A 20,462-nucleotide genomic window follows, 5' to 3' on the forward strand; every position below is an offset into this window, starting at 1 on the left:
TCCTGAGAGTATGAGAACCAGTGGTATAGACCTACACAAGTATGGATAGTCTCATCAATTCCTGCACTTAAAAATCCCTTCAATTTTGGGACATTAAAATAGCCTCAGTTTAGGAATAAACTTTTTCTATGAACAAATGAATTAAAACAAAAATATACAATGAAAAAAATAAAGTAAATGCAAATATTAGAGTGCTATAGATACAATACACACAAAAATCTATATAAACCCAATGAATAAAGCAGTACATAAGTGTTGGGCAGGTGTGGCAAGACTTTGGAGTTGGTGATCTGCTCTCCAAGTTGAAAAAGCTTGATCAGCATGACACTTTATAATTTCACCACTTGTTATGGCAAAAAAAACTTATTTGAATTGTTACAGCATGATAAAATATGTATCGTACTACCTCCAGCAGACCGATACAATAAGATCTCCTCTATGCTATTTTCATATTGACTACATTTAAATACTCTTAATATACAACAAATATATAGTAATTTTGTTATCAGTTTAGAAAGAAGATGACCACATAACAGAATTATGACCATATAAAATTATTTGACATTCCTAAAATTCTCCTTATGCTCACTTTATTGCATTACCAACCTGACTTTGGTAGTGAATTGCACACCCGTCTTGATCACTAGGGGGCGATCTGGGTGCATTGGCATGCATGGTTGTCGCTCCACCTCAAAGGCACTGGGGGGACGACAAAACAATATATTATCAACTCTCTCCCTTCCTTCCTTCAGTTGATGGCTGTAACAAGCATTAGGAAACTTGGAAGCTAGTACGGCAGGTTCTTGCCTTGTCAGTTCACAGATTCATGGAGACCTGTATGGGAGCATTCTGTGTATAGCTTCAAACTACACAGCAGCAATGTGAAACAAGTTACAGGGATGGAGGAAAGTGCTAAAAGAAACTAAGGATGTATCCTATTAGCAGCTGTGCTTCATCACTGCTAACATGTTCCCTGTGGGTGATCCCATAAGCCACAATACCAGTGTTCTTTTCCATGATACTCATGGTTTTCGGGTATTATGCAGCCACTGGGATCTGTGACGACAAATGAGATCTAGGATTTATCCCCGATCCCACAGATTTTTGGAAGATAAATACAGCCACTACCGACTGATTCTCACTATCATGATATCCAATTATGCAGAAGGGATCTGCACTCAGAACTTTTGTACTTTAAGTGCAGCAAAGGTATAGGAGGTGCCTACCCTCCTGAGAATATACAAATATTAAAAAGGATATATACCTTGCACTCTCTGTATGTTAAGGAGGTAAGTAGGTCCGGGCAACGCTGACACTGTTACCCCTCCCCGCACCCACCCAACACCTCACAGGCATTTATCTTCAACCTTACCGGGCCCTCAACATCATCGCTCATAAACATACTACACAGTTGCGGGACGCTGCACTCTGTTAAAGCTCAGACTTTCATCCTCCGGCATTTGTGGCAGCTGCTTTCTCAATCCACCATCATCTCCCATCATACTGGGGAACCACGCCAGTTATCCCCAGCCCTTAGAGGCAACACAGATCCCTTTTTAATCATAATATACTCTTTTTAATCATAATATACTCTTTTTAATCGTAATCCCTTAAGAACTTCCTCAAGTACGCTCAATTTATATTAAATTTGGTTTTATTCTATAAAAACCAATTCATCATTGCATATTTTTAATTATGCAAATATGACATACTTGGACCTAAGCAACCATATTTCTTGTTTGCTTATAACTTTTTAATGGCACAAAATTAAAAAAAAAAATCTATGAAATACATATACAGGTAGACTTCTTTATTACAAGTTCATTGATAATTTGATACACTGCACTTTTCAATTATATACTGAACCTGAATTGTATAGGTTACCATACAGAGAACGCAAGGTATATATCCTTTTTAATGAAATCCTATTAGCACCCGTTTTTATCGATCAAAATGGTATCATGGCTAATAAGATATCACCCTAAGGCTGATGTTTGTAAACTGTGTGTCATGGCTCCCTGGGGTGCCTCGGGACACTTGCAGGGGTGCCACGAGTTGGTGGTCCAGGACCAATATAAATATTTATGATCATTTATTGGTGGCTGCGAATCCTAAAATATGTGTACAATCAAAAAAGCAAATCATGCCCATAACTGAACCTAAGAAGCACATATAAACACAATCTACTTAATTTTATATATATTTTTGGGGGCCTAGGGGTGTCGTGGAAACATTCTGATACTCTAGGGTGCGGTTATTCAAAAAAGATTGGGAACCCCTAATTTAAGGACATGTAGTTCTTAAAATCGAAAAAAAAAAAAAATTAGACAGTTCTGCGTTCATGAAGACCTCTTTTCCACATATTACCACATGACAGATCACATGTAAGCTTATGCAACTATGGTAGGATTTTTTTTTTTTAACATTGGTTTGGTATTAATGAGCATTTTCAGCCATACAGTGTATAGACAAAAACCTTGTTAGCAAACAAATATACTTTTTTCTTGTTGCGTAACCAGCGATCTGATCTAATCTTAAATATCCACTTGATAACACGACACTGAGGAATTATCAACTGCACTTCTGGGGGTTTAGGAAGAACATAGTAAACATAAATATAGACATAAAAGATAAGGGAGTATTGTTAAAGTGCTGAGTAAGAACTGCCCATCCTTGCTGACTACATATGGTATGTGACCAGGAACATAATTACATTTCAATTAGAATTACGAAATAATTGGTACTATAGTATCACTATCAAATCAAAAGACTCCAATCAATAATTGCCACACGCAGTGCTCTACAACCAGCAACCAATGAGTAAAACATGGAAAGTCTAAATATTGTACTAATTAGCCATGTCTTATTTTAATAAAGGTGTGTATAAGGAATTTGTGTCAGGGACCGATGTGAGCGACATGATCTACAGTGTGCATAATTGATGGCATTATATTAATAAATAATTGTCTTACACAAATGTGCAGCACATTCCTCACCATGGCTCAATAATGAATATGGCCATCACTCCTTTTCCATAAACTACCCTGTTCTACCAAATAACACATACCTCTTCATGAGATTCCTAAACAGTTCCACAATTCTCTCTTCTAGCATGGGGCGGTGCTGAATGATGGGGTCTCCTTTGTAAGACACCTTTTGCTGCAATTCCTCAAGCTTCTTTATCTGCTGACGAGTCTGCAGTTGAGACTCAGCCAGAGACGTTATCCTGCAGAAAAAGGGAGTACACTCCATTCAGCAACACATTCAATATTGCAGACTAGGTACATATATTGGACTACTAAGTTAGAACCAAAAAAAACAAAGACATAGAAAATCATATCACAAATCTGCTGAAAGTGTAGTTAATAAATCGGTTAACAATTTATCAAGTTGCAAAAGTGACTGGTTTCAAATACAGGGGGTATCCAATCAGGTAATATACTGACCAGGGGCTATCCAATTAATGCAGATAAGCCAACACATGCTGTGAGACTTATCAGGGATTTTATTTTGCCTGCCTCAGGAAAGCAAAGAAAGATCCTTTAAAAGCAGACTCACTGCTGCAGATTCCAAAAATTACACAGGTGTCACTGAACCTGTGTGTTTTTTTTTTTTATTGGGTAATCTGATTGGGTTAAAAAATAGCGGTGAAACATCACCAAAATTTTTTTAATGTTTTTTGTTCCCAATGTTTTATTGGGGGAAATTTGTTGTTATATCCAACAGTATCTTAAATCAATAAAAAAGAATTCAAAAGTGCAAAAAAAATTATATATTTTTATTTTTCTCAAAAGCGACCCATCAGAAGTTTTAATTTTCATCTAAAATGACAGAGTGAGATTGTGCAGAAAGTAGCCAGCCCCTACGGTTTTAAGAATCCACATTAACTATGAGAAACACAGAGTATGATTTGGTGAAACTAAAGGTGCCAACACACTAGAAAGATCTTTGATCGTAAGATCTGCGCATAAATTAGCCTTGAAATCTTTTTTCCGTCCTGGACAAAAGATTTCAGGCAAGCGCACATCTTTACCAAAGATTTTTCTTAGATCCCGTGTGCGAATCTTTTGTTAAATCTTCTGATCTTTTGTGCAGCACGTAAGATCAGAAGATTCAGCTAAAGATCCACGGGAGCGCGCATCGGACAAAAATCGGCCGATTTTCGACCGATATAAATCGGCCAATCGGCCCAAAAATCGTTCTAGTGTGTGGGCATCTTAATTCTTATGGAGGAATTCAATTGATTGCAAGACTTACCGCAGTTTTAACTCCTGGGTTAAGTGCACAGAGATAATACATTATACGCTATATCATACAGAAAACCCTGTAGCCAAAGCACAGATATCTAATTAAGTGCCCAGGTCTATGCAATGGCCTCCAGTAGTAAGCCGTGCACCTTATGCCAGAGTGAATACTTTACAAGGGATTTTCTGGCTGCACCCTCCCGATGTGCAAACAGAAATCCTTGGGGCTCTCCTGCAGGTAGGAACTGCTTAGCTTAGGACTCTTAACCCAGACGCTAAAAGCTTGTGATAAGTCCAGCAGTTTATGAAATTTCACTTACTAATGTCCATGAGTGGGGTTAAATATGAACCTAAAAGCAGTCTGCCTCGCACATGTCTAAGCCATCCATCACTTTTAAAAGGTGCTTCTGATAAAACGATGATCCTAACTAATGCAACAATATTAGGGAAAAGTATATAAAAAAAAAACTTATATTTTTAATTTGAGGGTGGAATGTGCCAGGATGTACATCTATCCTCCAAGACACAGCTACTTTGGGGAAGCACCAATGGGATGTCATGTACTGCCTCCTAGTGGGCCTAGGATGTTGTGACAAATTGACCGCTTTTTTCGGTGGAGGCACCCATTGGATGGCACATGCTGCTTCTGGTCCTCCTGAGGGATTATATGGACTAATATTGATAAGCACATTGGCTAAAGTTAAGATGTTAACATTAGTTGAAGCACCTTGAATGTGTGAGAAAATATACATAGTCACACACATATATTATGCAACAAAAAGGTCAGTTTTCATTATGGTTTTAAAGGCAGGTTTTAAATTGAGTATTTTGTGTTGTCTAGAAGCAATTGTACATTGTTCTTCTCACCAGTTCTCCAATCGGTCAAGGCAGATGTTCGGTGGTCCCCCAATGCAAGCAATCTGTTGCCTTCTCTTCCAGTCTGCCAGCTCCTCATCTGTTAAAGTCTTTTGGACATATTCCATAGCAGACAGGAGACCAGCCAGATCACCAATTATGGTCTGCAAAAAATACAGCAAATTATCTCTGCAGTAATCATGGCACCAATGCCATCGAATATGGCAATGGCCATTAGTGTTGCTCTTACAAAACTTGGGCACTAAAAAAAAAAAATATTTTAAAGAACAAACGTTTAACCAAAGAGATGGTAAGTAGTACTGGTGTTACACACGGTTTGTAAGCAAGACCGAAATTGCCCTGTATTTCAACAGACCAGTGATATCTTAACTCCAGTTTAATCAAACATGACAATAGTCAGCCAGCAAAAAGAAGGCAATAGTATTTGGACTGTACATATCACACGGATGTGTGGAAATGGACCTGGCACATACGTTTGTCTAAAGCTTGCACAGAATGTTTTTCTAATTAACAACAAACTGTTTAAATGGTCATATATATCTATATGTATTTTTTTTACCTTGCACCAAAAAATTAAATTAAATTGTCCACAAGCTATTAGAAAATTTTATACTGTAAGACAATCATCACAATCACTATGGGTGACAGGATGGCTCTGGTAAAAGGTTAATAGTAAATGGGGATACGTTCTTAATGGAGGCTGGGTTGCTACTAAGCAGGCTGACCAAGTACACTTACTCTTCTCAGCTGGTCCAGGGCAGTGAGCATTTGTTCCAGCTGTTGCATCTTCTGCCGCGTCACGGACTGGTTGTTACCATTCAGATCTGAAAGGTCTGGGATACAAAAAAAATAACATATGTAGAATTATTTTGGACTTGTTATATATTTATAAATGAATGTATTTTTTATGACAACAATAAGATTTTTTTTTTTTTTTTTTAAGTATAAAAAGCATAGTGGCCACTGGGGTATATAGTACATGGAAGCTCAGATGGCAGAACTAGGGAATTGTTTTTGGTTTTAAACTTTATTCTTCTTTTCCCAGACTTTCCTAGGGAACCAAAAAAAAGTTTTAACTGCACAGAGCAGCCTACAGCAGCTCATATCTAGGCAGGAGTACAACCCCAGTCTCTAAAGCCAGATGTTACACCGAGGATTTTCACAATGCCTGCTATCATCCGCTTGTCCGGGGTTGGAATTAAAATGATCAAAATCCTAATAAAAAGACAAAGTATAAGTCCTGTATTTTGCACAGAAATGACAACACATTAATAATCCACTTTCAAGATACAAATAAATATTGTCTGTGTGTGGCAATGTAAAAATTGTCAGGGAGATCCAAAATTTGTTGCAGAAGTACAAAAAGCATCCAAATTAACTTAATTGAAAATAGTTCCCAGATTCATGGTGCCCACATACAATGCAATTTAAACTTACGATTTGGTCTACAGCATATGGTCAAAGTGGGAAGAAAATTTAGCACACATAGCACAGTGTGTATATAGCCTGCAATGCCGACGCGCACCCCTGTGGGATTGGCTTTGTAAGAAAAGAAGAAAAAAAAAAAGACTCTGCAGACAAATTTTGAGTATATTGTAAACACTAGTCTAGTGCTCTGGTATAGTCAATAGTAAATCTAGTGAAAATCACATGAAAATATAGTAAAATTGTATTGTTCTGGGTCAAAATTGCACAACTGCTAAACTCTGATTATGTACCTAGCTTTAAAAATATAGTGGTCTGTTTTATGTTTGTGCTTTCAAATCCTGTGTCCCCATGGCTTGTGTTGTAGAAAAAACTTAAGGTAACAAAATGATTACGAATCCTAAAGTACTTGCAGTGATATTGTAAATTATGTGGAGAATGATTCCTTGGTATACACTAGATCCCTGAATGTTAACTGAACAACAATTAAATGACACAGCCTATTGTTGCGGACCACGTGCACCCATTTTTAGCCACGTGCTACCTATCTTATAATAACTACTGGCAGAAGGAGAACATGTACATGGAACCATTATGAGGTGACCTGCTTTGTGTCATGGCACGAGAATGACCTTTACAGCCAGGTATTATTTGAGCAGAGGGCCAGGATGTGGCGGAATGGAACACTTTCAGCCTACAAAAATATCACTCCTGCATGATGCCATCATAGAAACAACCCTCAGGGATTCTGGTCCATGATAACACCACCTTGTTGTATCCATGCATCCAAAGACTGTCCTTGGGCAGACGGGAAGAGGATGGGGGCTAATCCAATACTAGAAAGGTATATCTAAGAAATAGACCAAAGGGGATTCTTACCCAGAAACCGAAAGATGAACCTAATAAAACAGCAACAGAGGATACTAAATGATTAAATAGAAAAACAGTCATAGAATGTTTATTAAGTAAAACTGCATCCAGCTTAGTCATTTATATTGTAGACTATGAAGACATGACCTGCAATGGAAAGGAAGTGGTAGAACACAAAAGCAAGGGCTGAGGAAGTTTGTGCATAATTGGGTGGAATGGGCAACAAGCAGTTGAAAGGTACACTCATCGCAGTCACGCTACAGAAGAACACGGTTTGTTCCACATAATCTTTTACATTTGTAAATATCCGAGGGTGCATTTGCCAATCCTGCAATGTCACAGAGTTGTTTCTATTGAATAAATATTGTGGTGAAATGAAAGCTGTATGAAATGTCCTACTGCAGCAATTATTACAATTATATTTCACTTTTACAATGCAATAGCGATAAAACGGCAGAGAAGCCGCATCTTCAGGACTGTTTCTAGAGGTAAAGGGAATGGTGTTTAACAAGGACATGAAATGGGCAACAACTTATCTGATGGAGATCTAGCCTTTCTTAAACAGAACCAGTTTTCTTTCTCTATCTATCTAGAGTGCTAGGGCGGCACTCCAAGGATTTTGTAAGAAAGTCAGACACAGTCGTGTACTGTAGCCAACTGTGGTTACAGTACACGACTGTCTGACTTTATACAAAATCCTTGGAGTGCCGCCCTAGCACTCTATATTCTACAGTGATACCAGACAGATTGCTGAGGGAAGGCAACCAGGTCATATTTGTTCTGTTAACGAAGTGCTGATCCGCTGGAGAGATATATATATATATATATATTACTGGGGTAGAATCAAATGATCCACGAAGAGCACTCACCAATCAAATGTAACAATTTTAATGGTACTTTTTTTGCAGGGTATAATAAACCTTCAAGTACTTGAATCTCTTGAGCTGTACGGACGTATCTGCTGACTTATGCTGAATTGTCTTGACAAAAGCCCTCTAGTGGCCGAAACGTCGACTGACTGCCTGCAACAGTAAGGTTTATTATACCCTGCAAAAAAAGTACCATTAAAATTGTTACATTTGATTGGTGAGTGCTCTTCGTGGATCATTTGATTCTACCCCAGTACTATAGTTGGAATATCCTAGCAATATTCTGTAGCTGAGCACCCCACATGCTGACTTGGGCTGGCCGTGAGTGCGGATTCCCCCTGCAATATAAATATATATATATATATATATATATATATATATATATATATATATATATATATATATATATATATATATATATATATATATATATATATTATATTATATAGAGATAGATAGATACACACACACACACACACACACACATACACACACAACAGTCCTCATACTCAAGATTATAAAGTTACATTTGATGCCAAACCAAACAGTACCTCTAGATTTCAAAGTCAAACCATGTTGCTAGCAGCCTGTTCACATATATAAACATTAATGAAAAGTTTACACATTGTAACATTGGGGTTTATTCTAGTTCATTCTTTCTGACAAAATCCTTCTTAGATGGACAAAACCATGTGCACTGCAGGGGGGCAGATGTAACATGTGCAGAGAGAATTAGATTTGGGTGAGTTTTTTTGTTTCTGTGCAGGGAAAATACTGACTGCATGATTTTACACTGCAATATAGATCTCACTTTGAAGAAAAACCCCACCCAAATCTAATTCTCTCTGCACAAGTTACATCTGCCCCACCCGCAGTGCACATGGTTTTGTCCATCTAAGAAGGATTTTGTCAGAAAGAATGAACTAGAATAACCCCCATTGTGTCCTTGCAGCTCTTCCAACAGGTTTACAGGGTAGTAATATTTCAACAGAACTGTAAAGTAACCCACCGCTTTGGCTTTTTAAAGTCTTGTAGTTAAAATCAAAATCATCCTGCAGATTTTCTACAACTTTCATTTTCTGCTCAAGGTCCTATGCAAAAAGATAAAAGTGAGTTAGCAAAATTATTAGTAAGCAGAGCCATGCGACAAAATGCAAAAAGTCATGATCAATACCTGGACTTTCTTCCTCACATCCTGCAGATGCTGCTCCAACATTTGTTGTTTTTCAGTCACCACAGTTGCAGTGGGGTGTGAAGCTGGACCCCCTTGCTAAAAGGTAAAACATTTCTTATAGTTAGATGCAATCAGGATATCAAAAACGTACAACACGATCTTCTATCCACTTATACCAAGAAAAATAAATCAGACACTAGCCTATTAACTCCTGGCAATACAAACTGTCAGTACCTTGAACGTAGGTTGATGAGCGGACAACTTACTAATAACATGCGGGACATTTTAATGAAAATGGCAGATTTCACAGAGCAGAGAAGTAGTAATACTGTAGGAATGTGTTTCGCTCTAAATTATTTGTAATTCTAGTAAAAAACCAACAAAGGGAATTGCAGATGTCATCTTGCAAGGTATTACATGGTGTAGATTTAGCTGGGATCTAGTCAATAGTTCGACAGATAAAAAAGTCAACTACATGAAAAGATACACTTTTTTTGGACTTTTTAATAATTTACCAGCCACGTAAATGCCGATTGGGAATAATAAGGTGAGCCAAGCTCTTCAGTAGCAGAGGGATGCACTTGGTCAAAAGCATTGGAAGTGAAGCAAGGGTTACCCTAATTGAGAGTCAGCAAGCTCAGGTGTCGGCATTGACACAAGAATTAAAAAAAAAAAAAAAAAAAAAAGAGAAGAAAGAGTGGACCTTTTCACAAGAGGACCTTTTCCAAATTGATCTTTTGGTGTCAACAATTAAACCGTAGGCTCTAGATCAGAGGTCCTCAAACTATTTTGTTCTGGGACCCCATCAGACAATAAAATTGATTACAGGACCCCATCAGACAATAAAATCGATTACGGGACCCCAGCAAGTTACTGCAGAAGGTCATACCATCACATATGTAGTCAGCAGACAGCTGGCAGCATTGTGGAGGCACAAAATAATGTGAATCTAAAATAACAGACAATTCAACAGATTTTTCAGACTCCTTGAATCACTGATTGAGATTAGAAAAATCATCAGCCTGATGGTCAGCAACATGGAGTCGAGACCCCATGCTGAGAAGGTCAACACCCACTTTGGGGTCAGGACCCACAGTTTGAGAACCGCTGCTCTAGATGCATGCACATCAAGTTGATCAGGGATCAGTTCTTTTGTCTGCCAACATGCACCACCAATGGTACCAACACTCCACCTAGGGCAGTGATTGAGAACCTTGGCATCCCAGCATGCCCTGCAACAGTTTGAGCATGGCAAAAAAGGGATTTTTGTAAGAACTTTCCGTTCGAATCCCTTTCTCTGATATGGTCCTGCTGACACAGCTTCACATTGGGATGTAGGAGGGTCCGCAGGAGCCAGGCACCTATCCTAAAGCTTTTGGAGGGTAGGCTCCTCCCCTACTGCATCCCAGACTCCTCAGTTCAATCTTTCAAAGCCACTGGAATACATTAACTCAGTACAACGCCTGCACATATTATATGCACAATTTTAAATTTAACTTTTCAACCAATTATAACATGAAACATCATGAACACTGGCATACTTACTGAGCGTAAGGGAGGGATCGCTGTGTCACCAGGACCATATCAGAGAAAGGGATTCGAACGGTAAGTTCTTACAAAAATCCCTTTTTCTCTTTCAATGGTCATGGTGACACAGCTTCACATTGAGACGTTCCAGAGCCGGTCCTTTTGGGTGGGTACGCTCAGGTCTGCAGTTCTCATCACTGTTCGCCCGAATGATGCGTCCACCGACGCGAACTCATGGAAGCTATCGAATTTGGCAAAAGTATGAACAGATGACCAAGTGGCAGCCCTGCAAACCTGCTCAGCTGTTGCCCCATGTCGAACCGCCCAAGAGGTGGCGACTGATCTGGTGGTATGCGCATTAATCCTGGCTGGCACAGGCCTACCAACTTTAGTATATGCAAACTCTATAACAGAGCGCAACCACCTAGCAACGGTCTGCTTAAAAGCAGGCCAACCATTATTATGTACATCACAGAAAACTAGCAAAGTATCAGTCTTCCTGACACTCTTTCCTCTGTCCACATCAATGCGCAAGGCGCGCACAACATCCAAATTCCTCAATTTGCCCCTTTTCCTTGAACCCTATGGGGTTGAAACACAGGCAGAACTATCTCCTGATTTAGATGAAAAGCAGAGACTACTTTTGGTAAAAAAATTTGGGGTACTGTCCGAAAGACAGCCCTATCATCATGACATATAAGGGAGGGAGACTTGAAGGACAAAGCTCCCAACTCCGATACTCTTTTTGCTGACGCCACCGCCAACAAAAAAACCAGCTTCCCTGTAAGGAATCTAAGGTCAGCCGACCTTAACGGCTCAAAAGGCACCTTTTGAAGGTACTCCAGAACCAGAGATAATTCCCCTGGCGCTACTGGTTGCTTGTAGGGAGGTTTCAATCGAGAAACCCCCTGCAGGAAGGTCTGAACTTCCGGTATTAATGCAACCCTTCTTCGGAAAGAAATTGACAAGGCCGAGATATGTACTTTGAGTGACTGAAGGCTTAACACAGAGGAAAGGCCATCCTGTAAAAACTCCAACAATTTTAGCCATTTTAAATCGCGATGTGTGTGACTTCTGTCTTTCACACCATCGAATATAGGTCTTCCAGACCCTATAATAATTTACAGAAGACACCGACTCTCTGGCTTTAATCATTGTGTTAAACACTGCCTCTGAGAATCCTATATTCCTCAAAATGGCGGTTTCAACAGCCAGGCCGTCAAAATTAATCGAGCTGAATCCAGATGGTTAAACGGTCCTTGTTTTAGACGGTCTGACCTCAGAGGTAGACGCCATGAGTCCACAGAGAATCTCTGAAGCCTCGAGTACCAGGACCTCCTTGGCCAATCTGGGGCCACTAAAATTACTGGAATTGTCAGGGCCTGTATCTTTTTCAACACTCTTGCCAGCCTTGGAACTGGCGGAAAAACATAAAGAGGATTCCCCTCCCAGGGGATAGTCATGGCCTCCACTGCTTCTGCCAGTGGATCCCTCGTCCTGGCATAAAACCTGGGTACCTAATGGTTGAATCTGGATGCCATCAGGTCCCCATCCAGGGTTCCCCACCTCAGTGTAATCTGGTGGAATACTTGTGGGTTCAGGCTTCATTTCCCTTCCATCAGCTCCTCCCTGCTCAGGAAGTCGGCCTCTATATTCTCCCCTCCTGGTATGAATATTGCTGATAATGCTGGAACATTCTGTTCCGCCCACAAGAAGATTCGGGACACCTCCCACATAGCCAGCTTGCTGCGTGTGCCTCCCTGGTGGTTCAGATACGCCACAGCTGTGGCGTTGTCTGTCTGAATCCCTAAAGGGAGCCATTGTAATCTTTCTCCCGCCAGAGAAAACATCTTCCACACAGCCCTCCGTTCCACGTGTTGATCGGTAAGGCAGACTCCTCTGAAGTCCACAAGCCTTGCAGACGCAGGTCCACGACTACTGCCCCCCAGCCTCTGAGACTGGCGTCGGTAGTGACTACCAGCCAGCTCCAGGACTGCAGGGACCGACCCCACTGAAGGGAATCCACCTCCATCCATCATTTAAGGAGGGATCGAGTTTCTGAAAACAACACTATTTTTTCTGACATCATGGTCTGAGTATTCCCTGACAAGTCTGCCAAAATGTTCCACTGGAACACTAGAGAGTGGAACCTGGCGAACTGTAACGTCTCGAAAGACGCCACCACCTTCCCCAGCAGTTTGAGGCACCTCCATACTGATGTGCTCTGAGACCCGAGGATCTCCTGCACCAAGGCAGCCAGATCCCTGGCCTTTGCCTCTGGTAGAAACACCCGATGCAACTGGGTATCCAAAACAATCCCCAAGAATTGGAGTCTCTGTGACTGAGACTATTGTAAATTTAAAAGCCAGCCGTGAATCTGCAAAAACCTGATGGTTTCTGCCAAGTGACTCTTCAACTTGTCTGCTGACTCCGTTTTAAACCGCAGGTCGTCCAAAAATGGAATCACCATGATTTCCCTCAGTCGAAGCACAGCCACCATTACTGACATTATTTTGGTGAATACCCTTGACGCTGTGGCCAGACCGAAGGGCAACGCCTGGAATTGCAAGAGTAGGTCTCCTATTGCACACCTCAATAGAGCCTGATGTTCTGGGTGAATAGGAACATGCAAGTATGCGTCCTGGACATCCATGGACGCTAAAAATTCTCCCTGGTCCAGGCTTAGCAGCACAGACCGTAGAGACTCCATTCTGAAATGGTCAACCCACAAATGGATATTAATGCTTTAAGTTTAGGATCAGCTGAAAGACCCGTCTGGTTTGGGCACCAAACACAGAGTGGAATAAAAGCCTTCTTTTTTCCACTCCGCTCTGGGGACCGGGACTACCACACCCTTCTCTAAAAGAGAATGAGCCGCTACCCAAGAGAGCTGTACGGAGCCGAGCCTCCTTTGGAAGTGGTGTAACCCTGGGTTATATTTTCTAACACCCAAGAGTCCCGGTCTAACAGTGCCCATGCGTCTTTGAACAGTGACAGACGTCCCCCCACCTTAATCACCGCCGGGCAAAACCCCTGGCAGTCATGCGGAGGGTTTGTCCTCTCCTTTGGTTTCTTATGAAAGGAACCAAATTTTGACTTTGGGGCCCTGCCCCTGGAGGACTGAGACTATCCCTTAAAAGACTGTCCTCGAATGGACGCACCTCCTCTAGGGGAGGGCCGAAAGGACGGCCTGAAAGCAGAAAACCTTGATGTCTGCTTGGCTGCAGGGGTAGGCAGGAAAGTGCTTTTTTCCACCTGTGGCCTGCTTAATAATCTCTTTCAGTTCTGAACCAAATAACAGCTTTCCTATAGAAGCTAATGCCTCTAAGCCTTCTTAGACTCGTTATCTGCCTCCCAAGCTATAAGCCAGAGCACTCTCCTGGCATTGACAGACACTGAGGAAACTCTGGCAGCCATTTTGAGAGCTTCCTGCTCAGCCCAATCACATACTCTGCAGTAGCTTTAGGCTTCTCCGCAAGTAACAACACACAAGGAACAGTATGTCAACTAGAGCACAGGTCACTGACCCACCAATCCTGGCCTTAGAGACCCAGACTGAAGCAATCAGAGGGCGGAGTGTAGTCCACCCTTTTAACCATTGCCTTGCTTGAAGGCTGTTCCCCCCTGCACTGGTAGCACAGTGGCTTTTGACAAGCATGTCACAGAAGCATCTACCACTGGAACCTTCTCCCAGAGGTCTGCATGATCCTCAGGCATGGGATACAGGCTTAAACATCTTTTAGGCATCTAAAGCCTTTTATCAGGGGTTTTCCAATAAATCTTGTAAACCCTCGTCTGCAGGGAGATATCATTTTCCTCACGCTGTCTCTTAAAAACAACCTTTGCGGGAGTTTTTACTTCAGACAAATTCAATGCCTGTTTAAACAGCAGTAATTTAATCCTCCACCCCTGAGGCTGAGGTCTGTGTACTCTCCTTCCTCATCAGCAGCTAATAATGGCACTGAATAAGACCTTTTAGGGGTCCCCACAGAATAACCATAAAACTTGTCCAACAAGTAATTTAAACCTGCTGATTCCCATAGCAGTATCCTGCATGACCTGTAATAAGTCAGGATCTGTCTGGGTCCGAGGCAAAGAGCTAGAGGACTGCTGAGAGAATGGCAATGGTCTAGGAAAGTTACCAGCCATCACTCTGCCTGTCCAGTAATGCACCAAAGCATTTTCAGACCTGCCCAGGGACTTAGCCCACGCAAGCTCCGATGCACTACCCTCTGGGGTTCACTCCCCATGGGTTTCACAGCAGCGCAATAAATACATAAGCCCCCCTTATCTGCCCAGGGACAAATTTCAGTGTACAACCACTGCAAGCGCTCAATGCATTAAAGGCTCCCTCTCCCAAAACCACAGACTGTTGCTCAGACATGATGTTCTCAATTAACACAGTCACAGCATTAAATGTACAGACATTATATACAGAACCAATATACTCAGTTCACTTAGCTTTCTGTAGTCTTCAGAATGGGGAAAGCGATGCCCAGGAAATCCAATCACTCTGTCAGGATCTGTAAGCCAGCTCAGCTCCGCTGCAAGCGTTCTGAATGGCGCCAAAACAGAGTGAGGGAAGGGACCAAGTCTCTGCTGCTGCGGGGTCTGTGACTTTTGGCGCCAACTACCCCCAGACAGCCGCTCCCATTGTAGGATCTCCTAGTTCCAGTATCTCCCCCTCAGCTGGGGACCACTCGGAACATGCCTGTAACAACACTGCTGTCCTCTCATATCAGGAGCTCAGTGTGTAAGCTCCGCAGAAAATGGCCGCCGCCATCACGGAGCGCCTGTCCCCCATGATCCCCACCTAGCGTGAAGCCGGTTTCAGAGCGCTCCGGAGCCCAGGCAGCTTCTTAAAAGAAGCTGTAAGCGCTGCACAGGGAGGCCAGACAGCGTCTCCCCTGTGCACAGCTGACAGGACGCGCTTCTGTCAGCTCCTGCTGCGCTAGCAGTGTGAGGATTCACTAATGAGAATCCTCACACTGTGCCTACCTAGCTAGTGTAAAATTTAATAAAATAATAAAAACCCTAACTAACTCTACTCCTTCGGCTGCTCCGGCAGCCCTTTAGAATAGCACCCACTCCAGTGGGCACCTAACACGAACTGAGGAGTCTGGGATGCAGTAGGGGAGGAGCCTACCCTCCAAAAGCTTTAGGATAGGTGCCTGGCTCCTGCGGACCCTCCTACATCCCAATGTGAAGCTGTGTCACCAGGACCATTGAAAGAGAAATAGCAAAACTGTTGCAGGGCATGCTGAGATGTGTAGTTCAACAGTTCTTAAGGTGCCCATACACGTTACAATTATTGCATACAATATCGCATCTCATCGATTTTTGGTTTTGCGATGAGATGAGATCTAGTACAAAAAGAATGTGCTGCACATACTTTTTGTACTAGATCTCATCTTATCGCAAAACCGAGATGCGATGAGTTGCGATATTGTATACAATATTGTATGCAATAATTGTAACGTGTATGGGCACCTTAAGTCACTGACCTAGGGTATTATATAATTGGCTGTATGATCACATTAAAATACAACAATAAATAGAGTATATTGCATTGTACCCCACTTAAAATCATAATCAGAAGTTTGTCAGGTTCACTGGTTGTTGTGACCCAACAGAAGGAATTTGTGGGAATTCTGCGCAAAATTAGAGAGTAAACTACTATTTTGTTACACATTTGATCTATAAAAAATAAAAATAAAAAGATTTCCTGGTGGCGGAGTAGACATTCCAGTTCAGCATTAGCATTTGAATGATAAAAAGGTTCAAGCAAGTGTCAAGGAAGTTAAAATACATCAGTCCTACCATCATATGTAGATGCATGTATGTTTTGTGAAAGTCATAGAAATTGCCTGTGGCTACATGCCACACATTACATTACACACCTGGGCAGCGGCAGCAGCAGTTTGGAGAAGCCTCCCCTCTTCCCACAGGCACCTGGCCACAATACGTGCTATCTCCATTGGTTTCTCTAGGTACCTGCTCTGTAATGACAAAATATCCAATTTGGACCACCAAGTACAATACAATTCTTTAGATGATGCACATGTTTTGAGATGAAAACAGGGAAATCTTATATACTATATACATTTAGAGCAAGATTGAGTTCTTTATATCTACACACATAATTTGAGTTTATAAAGTATTATACTACATTGTGAAGATAGATTTATAAAACCAGTACAATAAGTGAAAAAAAATGTAATTATTTATATATACACACACACACACTTCTTTTTTAGCCTGTCCTTTCCACTGTATATTGCTGCTACAAAAAAACATTCTCCATTTCAGCTCACAATAACAAGCACTGATCTCTTTACTATGAAAGTGGATGCAGTGGGAAGTTGTGCTCTCCACCACTGAGGTTAAAACAAAAAAAATTTCACACCCAAACCTCATTTTATGAGAATCTTACACTGAAGTCTTTCATTTTTATTTTAAAGAACTATCCACAGATTACTATCTTACTGCTCATCCGGGCCTTAATATACTGATCATTTGTGGCATGTCGGTATGTCAGAGACACATGTACATGGTTTGGTGTACTGCTAATCTGTGGCTGGGAGATCACACAGGATGGCATGCATACCATAAGCATGACACTGCAGAGAGGCAGAAATGAAACTGAAAGCAGTGCCATGAGCTATAGAAATCTACTAGTTAAAAGTCTGTCAAAATGACGGCTTCTGCAATGTACTTTCACTTTAAGCTGCAACCATTTTAATTTCACTTTGAGAGGTGAGTTTTTTTTTTTTTCATAATAGGTTTTTATTAGGTCAAGTTGTAAATTCTTACACGAATTTGGTATACACAACATAAGCCATTTAACAAATTGTTAACCATAGCAGATCTCCAAACACACATAGCTGATGGCAGTTTGGGAAACAATAAAGTTTAAACCTACGCAGAGGTTTGACCTGAGTTTTATTTAGGAAATTAGGATAGAAAGAGAAAAAGGGCAGGTAGACTGGGAAGTAGGGGGAATAGAAGGGTGGACATGACAGGGACAGGTTTGCAGAGACACATTAGGATGCAGGAGACATGGGGAGAGGGGAGCTGTACATGCGGCGGGATGTAAAAGGTAACTGATAATCAAGTATTGGCCATTAATCTTGCGAATGTGGGGGAGATGTCAAGATGATTCTGTCCCATAGGTCTATTCTGGTTAGGGTGAGGCCCTGTGCTTCTCTGAATTCTGCCCATTTGAGCCATTTCAAGTGAATCGATGCCTTTGATAAGGAGTACTTAGCGTTCGTTGTCTCATATAGAAAGTGGTTATGTACCTTGCTAATTACCTGGCCAACCCGGGGCACCTCCGTCGACTTCCACAGACGACCAATGCCTGCCTTGGCTGCTATTAGGATGTGCCTCAATATATATAGGTCACCCCCTGAAAGTGTTTCGGAATGGTGGAGAAGGGCCAACACTGGGGTCAGGTGGACCTGGCGTCTAAGGACATCGGTGGCCAACGAGGACACCTCTGACCAGAAGGGGGCCAGCAGGGGGCACTGCCAAAATATGTGTAGCAATGTGCCTACATTGCCACACTTCCTCCAGCATAGAGGTGAGACATTTGGCCAAATGGCATGTAGTCTAGACGGAGTGAAATATGATCTATGGCAGATTTTAAGAAACATTTCTGTATGTTGAATGCATTTCGACATTTTAAATCCTGAGTAGAAAATAGTGTCCCAAACTTCCTCATTGAGAGAAATATTGAGATCTGTCTCCCACTTGACCTGAGCCGGTAACTTCCCTTTTTTTGTTACGGAGATGAGATAATTGTACCATCTTGAGATACCCCCTTTTTGCGATTTGCTGTTTAGTCTGAAGATGAGGACTTTGGGGGCACACGCCATTGGTACTGGGCCTTCTCTGTTAGCCGCTAGCCAGTGGCGGATTTGAAGGTACTTGTAGAACTCGCTTTTATGCAGGCCGTATTTCGCTTGGAGGTCGGAAAACTGCTGCAAAGAGTCCCCTTGCATTAGTTGGCCTAAGGTGGTAATCCCTGCGGTGTTCCACGGGTTCAGGTTTAGGTTGGGGATGAGTTTAGAAATGGCTACCAGCGAGATTGCAACGTTTGGCAGGCTTATTCCACCCAAACTGGCGAGTGCCCCATGCCACACCTCCAGAGTGGCCTTTATTGCTGAGCATAGCTCTGACTTTCTCTGGATAGCCCGCAGGGGGACCCAGAGTAAGTCCATCAACGGGATGTTAGAGGCTAACGAGCGTTCCATCACCACCCACGGTTTAGAGGATCCGGAGTCGCACCAGTCCCCGGCTTGGCTCAGTAGACATGCGGTCTGGTACACCTCCACATCCGGGAAACCTCCCCCCCCAAGAACCTTTGGTAGGGCCAAATATTTTTTAGCCACCCGGGGGCGTGATCCTTTCCAAATGTATTTTGTAAAAATGGCATTGATTTTGCACATCAAGGACCTGGGAGGTTTTCTGGGGATTGAACGAAATAAGTAGAGGAGTTTCGGGAGGAGGACCATTTTGGATGCTGCCAGCCTACCCATCCACGAAATTTCATGTATGGACCATTCCGTTATTAGTTTTTGAAATGCAGCAATCAGCGGCAGGTAATTGCACTCCATCAAATGAGGTTCCCGAGATATTAACACTCCCAGGTATTTAATCGCCCTTCCCTGCCACGCGTAGCGATATTGGTCTTTCAGGCGAGCCAGCTCTGTATCAGGTATGTTTAGAGGGAAGGCTTCTGTCTTGGTGGTGTTAAGTTTATAATATGAAATTGCGGAGTACGCATCTAAGATCTCATGCAGCGCGGGCAAAGATGTGTTTAGCTTTTGGAGGCAAAGGAGGACGTCGTCCGCGAATAAGCAGATTTTGTGTAGAATTTCCCCTATGACTGGTCCTACTATTCGGCTGTCCGACCTGATCTTCTCTGCCAGTGGCTCTATAGCTAACACGAAAATTAAAGGGGATAGGGGGCACCCTTGTCTCGTGCCGTTTGTTATCTGGAATCTGCTAGAGGTGGTTCCGTTCACAGACACTCTCGCAGAAGGGTGTGAGTAGAGAGCAAATATCGAGTCTAGCATTCTCCCTTGGATTCCAAAACGAACTAGTACCTCCCTCAGGTAACCCCAATGTAACCTGTCAAAAGCCTTTTCGGCATCTAGAGAAAGCAATAATAACGGGGACTGGGCACGTTCACATACTTCAACAACATTAAGTACTCTCCGGGTGTTGTCCGGAGCCTGCCTGCCCGGAACGAAACCCACCTGGTCACTCTTTACCAGGGAGGGGAGTAGCGGGGCCAACCTGTTAGCGATTAATTTTGCGTATAGTTTCAAATCTGTGTTTAAAAGGGCGATGGGTCTGTAGTTCTGCACCGCCGTAGTGGGCTTCCCGGGTTTGGGGATCGTGATTATCCTAGCCTCGAGCATTTCGTCGGGGAATTCCCCGGAATGGGAAGCTTTGTTAAATACTTGCAAT

The 20,462-nt window shown here is 42.2% G+C and overlaps 1 protein-coding gene across 2 annotated transcripts in view; it reads right to left on the reverse strand.

Moving 5' to 3' along the window:
• Nucleotides 1-20,462, reverse strand: part of STAT3 (signal transducer and activator of transcription 3) — a 104,757-nt gene that overhangs the window by 36,907 nt on the left and 47,388 nt on the right. For both annotated transcript variants that reach the window (XM_083146911.1, XM_083146910.1), the window contains exons 4-10: nt 16,886-16,984; nt 9,459-9,554; nt 9,294-9,375; nt 5,859-5,953; nt 5,112-5,263; nt 3,068-3,226; nt 607-699 (exon numbers count right to left, since the gene is read on the reverse strand). In XM_083146911.1, the coding sequence (XP_083003037.1) occupies nt 607-699; nt 3,068-3,226; nt 5,112-5,263; nt 5,859-5,953; nt 9,294-9,375; nt 9,459-9,554; nt 16,886-16,984 (776 nt within the window). The remainder of the gene's footprint in view (nt 1-606; nt 700-3,067; nt 3,227-5,111; nt 5,264-5,858; nt 5,954-9,293; nt 9,376-9,458; nt 9,555-16,885; nt 16,985-20,462) is intronic.

The sequence above is a fragment of the Crinia signifera genome, chromosome 6 (genome assembly GCF_055691185.1).
Source record: "Crinia signifera chromosome 6, ASM5569118v1, whole genome shotgun sequence".
Lineage (NCBI taxonomy): Eukaryota > Metazoa > Chordata > Amphibia > Anura > Myobatrachidae > Crinia > Crinia signifera.